At 39.4% G+C, this 7,483-nt stretch overlaps 1 protein-coding gene across 1 annotated transcript in view; it reads right to left on the bottom strand.

Moving 5' to 3' along the window:
* Positions 1-1,648: 1,648 nt before the first annotated feature.
* Ctnna3 (catenin alpha 3) overlaps positions 1,649-7,483 on the bottom strand; it is a 1,414,880-nt gene continuing 1,409,045 nt past the window's right edge. The window contains exon 23 of the mRNA XM_036167773.1: positions 1,649-6,631. Coding sequence (XP_036023666.1) covers positions 6,344-6,631 — 288 coding nt within the window. The 3' untranslated portion in view covers positions 1,649-6,343. The remainder of the gene's footprint in view (positions 6,632-7,483) is intronic.

Here is a 7,483-nt window from a genome sequence, read left to right as displayed (position 1 = left end):
TGTGCTTGGATATCAAACAATCAAAATATATTTAGACATTCTTACACCATCATGTTCTATATCCAGCTCTGGGAGGTAAAGCTATGCAGCTTAGTATTTATATGACTCCTACTTTCCTTGAGTGATGTAGGCTAGGCATTCGTAATTTTGAAACTTTTCTCTTTTTCCCCTTTTCTTCACAGAAAAGAGCCATGATTTGAAAAGTGCATCACGTGATTAGCAACTGAAAATTTTAGACTAATTTCACAAACAGCTTGGCTGGTGTGATGGCTTAGTGTAGAACTTGAAATGTAATAAAACAAAATAAAGCCAATCTCTGAACAAGACCATCATTTGTAACCCTCCATTTTTCTTACCTGTGAGGTCGAGTTGATATACTGCCTATGAGATTATTGGGAGTGATGGTTCTCATGTAGCAGAGCTGACACTAGAACCTAGACCATTGCTTTGTCAGCTGCTGTGACCTCAGAACATAGAATGGTGCTTGGAGCATCATAGCTATTTAAGGAATAGTTGTTCGATGAGTGGGTGGTAATGCTGTTGGGCATTGGACTGAGCATAGACTGGCATCAGACTGGGGAATGGTTAAATGTATGCTTCTTGAAGCATTGAGAAACACCGCATAAAACATTATTAAATCATAGTCGAGATTTATCTAGATCATTCTTTCGCCTCTGACATGACCTTACCAAACTAACAAGGCATCAAGACAAATGTCCAATCCTGTCCTTAAAAATCTTTAAACCTTCCTCAGAATGAGTCCACTTAATCTTCACAAAATCCCAAACTCTCCTCCTCTCCATCACTCACTATCTATAAAAGTTATATATTTCTGCAAATAACATTCACATTCCTTGCCCTCCCTCTGGTCTTTCCTTACTCAGGTTTCTTTACAAACAGTCTGTCTACACTTCTTATTTCCTTCTGGCATTTTGTTCCCAGTTGAGACAGTTTCCCACACGAGTGGGGATGCCATAAGACAGCATGAACAATCCATCCTCCCAGGACCGGCAAGAGGGTTAGTGCCCACCGAGTACCTACTACCTACAGATGAGAGTCTCTCTGGATGGGTACTGTTTGGAGGCAGTATTTCTATTAGTGTTACCTTCTTTATTTTGGATTGTTTAAGGAAGGGTTATTTGTATATATGAAGGTGTATTCATTTGTAAAATGATTCATATTTTAACCTATTTCATATTTATTTTAAGAAAAAGGTTCTTTTTATGTGGATTGCTTAAGAAAAGAAGAATTAATTGGGCCTTTCATTCTAATTCTTTATGTTTTGACTATCTAGGGTAATATCAATAAACTTAACTTTAGGACACATTCCGTTACACACACCCTTTTAATAGCATCCATGTTCTCCTTCCTAAATTTGACTCAATGGCTCAAAAATGAAAACTCAAGACTACGCTGCACATACATCATGTGTTACTCTTCTTCTTGTTATCCTGTAGTAACACACAAAATCCTCATCCAAAACTTTCTATAACTGAATGGAAACAAAGGACATAAAAAAGGAAAGGACACAACCGTTCCTAGATATGATGGAAAAGGTTTTATTATAGATACAGGGACAACATAGAGGCAAGGGCATCTGGGAGAGTCCAGAGCGGACATGACCCTGAACCATGTGAGGAGAGGGGAGGGAGGGGAAGAAAGAGGGGAGCCAGGGGAGCCAGGTGCAGCAGCCAGGAGTCCCCAAAAGAGAACAGGGAAACCAAAGTGTTGGATTTTATAGGGAAGGGCAGCTGGGGACAGCCCCGCCTCTGGGCTGCAGAATTCAGGGTAAAGCACAGGGGGCCAGGCAATGCCAGCCATACCCTGTAACAGGTGGCGACTGCTGAAGCTGGGGAAACTGGCATCTAAGTTAATACGTTATGTTAGATAGGCACCTTGGCAATCAGTCCCAGGGTTCGAGACTTAGTAATAACCAGGTGGAAAGAGCCATAAAAGAAAATGTAGACCTATCCTGTAATTAAATGTTGTCTCCTGATGTGTTACATACAGGTAAATACATCTGATGCTGCAGCCATTTTTTCCTAAAAATATTGAAATCCTGTGCAAGCTATATTCTTTTTAACTGGTGCATTTGATTTTCTAATCACTGAACAGTTTCTGATTTTGCAACAAAAATGGCCATTTGATCGCTGACAGTATATTTGGTATGCTGTCTTAACCAAGAACAGGCTGATTAAAACATGTGGATTTCATTCAAATTCAGGTTCTGGTGCCTATTTTGTCCACCCAGAGAACTACTTATTACAATCCTAAAACAGAATGGTCGATTTCACCAGGAAAATTCTCGGATCTCATTTCTCTCACATTGCCTCAGTACAGAAGTCTGTATCCATGGGAACTACAATCCCTAGCATCAAAATGAGGCACCAAAGAATATAAGAGTGTTTGGGGAAGTAGGAAGGCTGAAGAAATGAGTCTGGTGGAAATTAAACTATAACTTTAACTAAAGTCCCAAAGAATATGTTAGTCTATTTGCATATAGGGCAACCTACCAGGAAGAAAGAGTTGGGAGGTTCCTGGGAGCTTGGTATTTGACAGGTGACAGTAACTGGAGTTTGCTTGGATGGGTTAGCTTGACTTTGTCATCTAGTAGAACATTATACTCGGTTAAGAGGATACTGAGTGCACACTTAGGTAAGATGAGATTACCTAGAGAGTGAGGTGGTGGTGGTGGTGGTGGTGGTGGTGGTGGTGGTGGTGTGTGTGTGTGTGTGTGTGTGTGTGTGTATGTTGGTGCACATTAATAGGAATGAATGGTTGTGGAGTCCAGAAGTCAACATTGGTTATCTCTCTCAATCACTCTACCTTACTTTTTTGAGACAGAGACTCCCATTGAACCTGGAGCTTGCATATTTGGCTGGCCATGCTGGCCAGAGAGCCCCAGGGACCCTCTCTCTCTGGCACCAGAATTACAAGGGTATCCCACTACCTGGCTTTTTATGTGGGCATAGGTAATCAGAAGCCAGAGATTCATGTTAGCATGACAAGCACTTATTGCCCGGGCCATCTCTGCAGTCTCCAAAGGGGAAGTTTAAGAACACGGGATCATCTTTCCCATTGTCAAAGCTTAGTTTCTTCAGCAGCTTTGCTGTTGAATCTGGGAACATTATTATGAAGAGACTTGAAGGTCCCAGTGAGAACTTAATTATATATTCACAGTTTTAGGTCTTCCATTTATAATGAGTTAAAAAGTTGATCTTTGAAATTAGTCTGGAGTGAAAGGTTACAGGAATAGGCCTCTGTGTTCAGTTTCAGGTTCCTTATCCTATGTGAGGAAGAGACTTCATGAGGAGCATATGTGTTATATTCATGTTATGAGATTTCTCAATCTTAGATGGCATGTGGGAATATTAGGACTATAATGTATCTCCTAGCACATTCATAGGTCACACACATATCATAAGAGAAACAGAGAAGAATGATTGACAGTATAGCTTGAAATTGGATGCTTTCCTAATTTCCTGAGATACTCAAAAATTTCTAGAATCTTTAATAGAAAGAAATACTATAACCTAACATTTTTATTTAGTTAAAAGATGGAATTTGTATTTATCAACTTTTATACTTGATGACTTTGAGAATTTTCTGAATTATTCTGAATCTAGACTACTTTGAATCTAACAACGCACTTGGTGACAATATAGATGATGACATAGAGATGCAGCTGTCCTTGTAGATGGTACAGAGCTTCTTTCCAAGTGCGTCTTTCTCAGTAAGAGGACTGAAATTAATTTTACTAGAAAACAGGTGAGTTTTCACTAGCAAAATCAAGCAAAATGATATGATTTCAAAAAGTGTATACTGAGTTACCAAGTTATCACTCTCCTTAAAGATTTCCCAGCATTCCCTTGCAGAAATGCCTCCATATTAATATATAGAAAGAGTACCTATTGTCCAGACTCATCTAATTGTGCTCTACATTGTACACATTTGCAAGCACTCCTCCACAAGTTCTTTGTCTGTAGCTGTTTCTGTCACCCACTGTTTGAATCCAGCTAGTACACTGTCACTGCAGGTATTTCTCAGGTAGACAGGTGTCCTTCTCAGGTTTACGCCTCTGGTTTTTATTATACCTTTGATTGCTACAAAAAAAAAAAAAAATAGACTCCGTGGGCATTCACCAAGTCAAACATTTTATTGTTTTGTTTAATTATAGCTGTTTGTTTGGAGCTTAGCTAGAACATTGTACAAAAGTGAAGGCCTTGATTATATCTCATTTTGGGTCAAGTTATCTGCTACTTGTATCATTTAAAATTATTTCTGTTATTATTATTTTCTTACCATGGTTCATTCTAAATTCCAGTATGTAGAAGGATGATGTGGGGCAAAAGGAACCCTGGATTTTGCAAGGAAGATTTGTGATTCTGGCCTATGTGAGGTTGTTTTTGTATATTTTTAGGAAATTCATTGTTCCCCAAATTATAAATCTGCATTGTACCCAAGAGAAATCTATGCTAAAATTGCTCTCCACTGAGTACAGAACACTACAGTAGCATTTCAATAGCAGTGGCTCTTTATTTGTCTCATTTGTGCAGGTAACACTGAAAGCCAGCATTACCTGGAAGACTAAATTCTGCCTCTCATTATGAAAGCACACTCTGTTCAGAATAATTATTATGGGAAAGTCCTTAGGGCAAGATGACAGAAGAAATGGGTGGATTCCTCCTAGCTCCTCTAAGTTGATAGAGATCTCAGGCAATCACCCCAGCATTTTGTAAGAATGAAATAATTCAATATATTAAAAGAGTTAATATTCACCTCAATAACAGAGTCATCTGTTAAACCTTTCTTTTCTTTTTTGTTCAAGAGATTACACAATGAATCCCCAACCTTTACAATTCCTTTTGCTTCATGTACAAGTGTCCCTCTTAACCCCAACTTATGCTATATATAGAAATAATAATTGACAAATTGAAAGTGTCAAAATGACTCTTCAAGGGCAGTGTTGTAAAAGTGAAGGGCTTCAATTATAGAAAAATTCTGATACAGTAAAATGAAATAAAGGGAGAGAAAATCTTTGAGTGTGGCATGGTAAAACTGAAGCTTCACTCCTCCAACACAGCAGATACACAGCACAGTGTGAAGAAAGAGAGGAAAATACAAGGGTGAGGGAAGTGATGGAAAGAAAAAGGGATATCCCTGTTATGTTCCACCCTCTTAAACGACTACAGAGTCCACCATAAACTCAGCTATAGTTAACCATAGTCAATGGACATGTAAAATGACCTCAGTGACATTCACTTAAAGGTGGGGTTTAAAATCACTCCAAACTCATTGTCATTATTTCTGCTTCATTGTTGGGTGGTAGACTTCATTCAGTGCCCAAAGCCTTTGCAAACTGGTCTTTCATTTTAATGACAATTGCGAATGGATACGAGGGGACTTTTAGAATCATGCGGGAATTCCTTTGGTTTTCTCTATCGTAGACTTAACTCCATGTCTCATTTCTCTAACAGAAGAGCTGGGTGTGCAGCTCAGGAGTGGACCACTTGCCTAGCATGTGCGATGCTGTTTGAATCCCAGCACTAAACGAACAAATCAACAACCACAAATCCGTTTCCCCAATGGGATAAGACTACGCAGGTGTGCTGAGGTGGGCCCAACACTAAGAGTGCAGAACTTCTGAACCAAGTAGGAATCAAAGCTGCAAACAGCCTCTAGAGTCCTTGGAGCCTTGGGTGTCACCAAAGCATGCCTTTAACAGCATGCCTGACTTCCAAAATCTACTAAGAAGCTTGACCATGCGTGTCCGGTTAGAGTCAGTTAACCAACTACCAATGGGTAAGGAGATCTAGAAATTGAAAAGGGTTTCCTATGGCAAGAACAACCCATTTCTGGCAGGTTAGGTACCAGGTGAGATCTGATAAAGCAGGGACACTAATTAGGAAAACAGTTGATCAACTCTCTTGTGTCTAACAAAAAGGGAGGGGAAAGCTTGTGAGAGTGTCTTCCTTCGCAAGGAGAAAGAGTGTTGTGGGCTCAAACACGTCTGGGTAAGCCGAACTCACTTTGTCTCTTGTATTCATTTCATAATGAACATAAGCTCTTCCCTGGGAAGGGCAAGGCTCAAATGACACTTGTGAATTTTTTTTTTTTCCCCTAGGTACTACCTGATGCTTAACTGGGCTGTGCTGGCTGGAGAGAGAAGACAGAGACAGGACCCCAAATACACACTGTGAACAGTGGCTTAACCCCAATGCTGTATGTTATTTGTGAGCTTAACTCTGAAAACTTAGTGAAATTAAAGAACCAATGAACTATGAAATAAAGCAGTGCGTTTGGCGTGGGGGTGTGGCAATGGGCACTGGAGTGGACTAGAGCCTCAGTAGACTTGTCTCCCTCTAAATTCACTCATGACTTGAACGGGGTGGATCTTCTTCTTTGCTGAGCCTCTCCTGACAGCTGCACACGTTTCTTCTGGCTTCTCTCTTTTAATCAAGGGCTTCTTTGCTGGAGCCTTCATTCTCCACGTGACAACCGGGTGGCGGGGCCCCGCAGAACTCTGGACGCGGATGATCTTGGTGGAAGCAATGTACGACATTTTCACTGTTTGCACCACAGCGTTCATTAAATTTTTGGCTGCCTGGATCAGGGAGGTGACACTGTCCAACTGTAGAAAAGAATGAAGAGAAAAGCCACTATTTAAAGTACAGTTAGGAATGTAGGGTTTGAGGGTGTAGAAGCTGACAGTGACCCTTTTTTTTTTTTTTACTTTGACCCAAGAATTGAATGAGCTAATTTTTATTTTACAGATGAGTTTGTAATCATCTGCATCATTCCATCCTATTATTTTTAGAGATTTATTTAATGGGGTGTCTTAGAAGGATAAATGTCTTTCTCTTTGTTTATAAGAAAGATGCACACACACAGTGCAGACATACACAGACAGCACTTTTTTTGAGCATTAAATAATTATACTTAAGTGGGTCTCTGTCTTAACACAAAAATGTTATTCTACTATAAAGACTGCTAATACAGAAAGAATGGAGAGTTCAAATAAAATTGAGTTTAAAGTCCAGATTCCTTTTTTTGGAAACCTAGGGAAATGGCTTAATTATTTTCATCAAATCAGTTAATTAAAAAAATGTTGATTGAAGATAAAGTAATACATGTCAGAAACCAGTAGATTAGCTGCCAGAAAGTTTATTATTATTATTACATAGCATTACTTTTGCAACCTATAAAGACTGGCAAGTTGCTTAATGACATAGATATACTCATGAAATTATTGAAAAAAAAATACCTTTCCCCCGGATGATTTTGTTTGTTCATTGTTCGGGATGCTATTCATGTAAACAATCTCAAGAGACATGGAATGGCATTCCTAGAATTTTTCAAAATACCTTAGAGGTAAGCCAAGTTGATTCATTTTTATACAAGCAATGCTTTTTCCATTATTTTAGCTTGGCAGATTGTCATCTGCAGCCAACTCACACGGGGAGATGTACCTCCACTGTCACCC

Source organism: Onychomys torridus, chromosome 18 (assembly GCF_903995425.1).
Source record: "Onychomys torridus chromosome 18, mOncTor1.1, whole genome shotgun sequence".
NCBI classification, from domain to species: domain Eukaryota; kingdom Metazoa; phylum Chordata; class Mammalia; order Rodentia; family Cricetidae; genus Onychomys; species Onychomys torridus.
The sequence above is the reverse complement of the archived record's forward strand: the minus strand, read 5'-3'. Positions and strand labels throughout refer to the sequence as shown.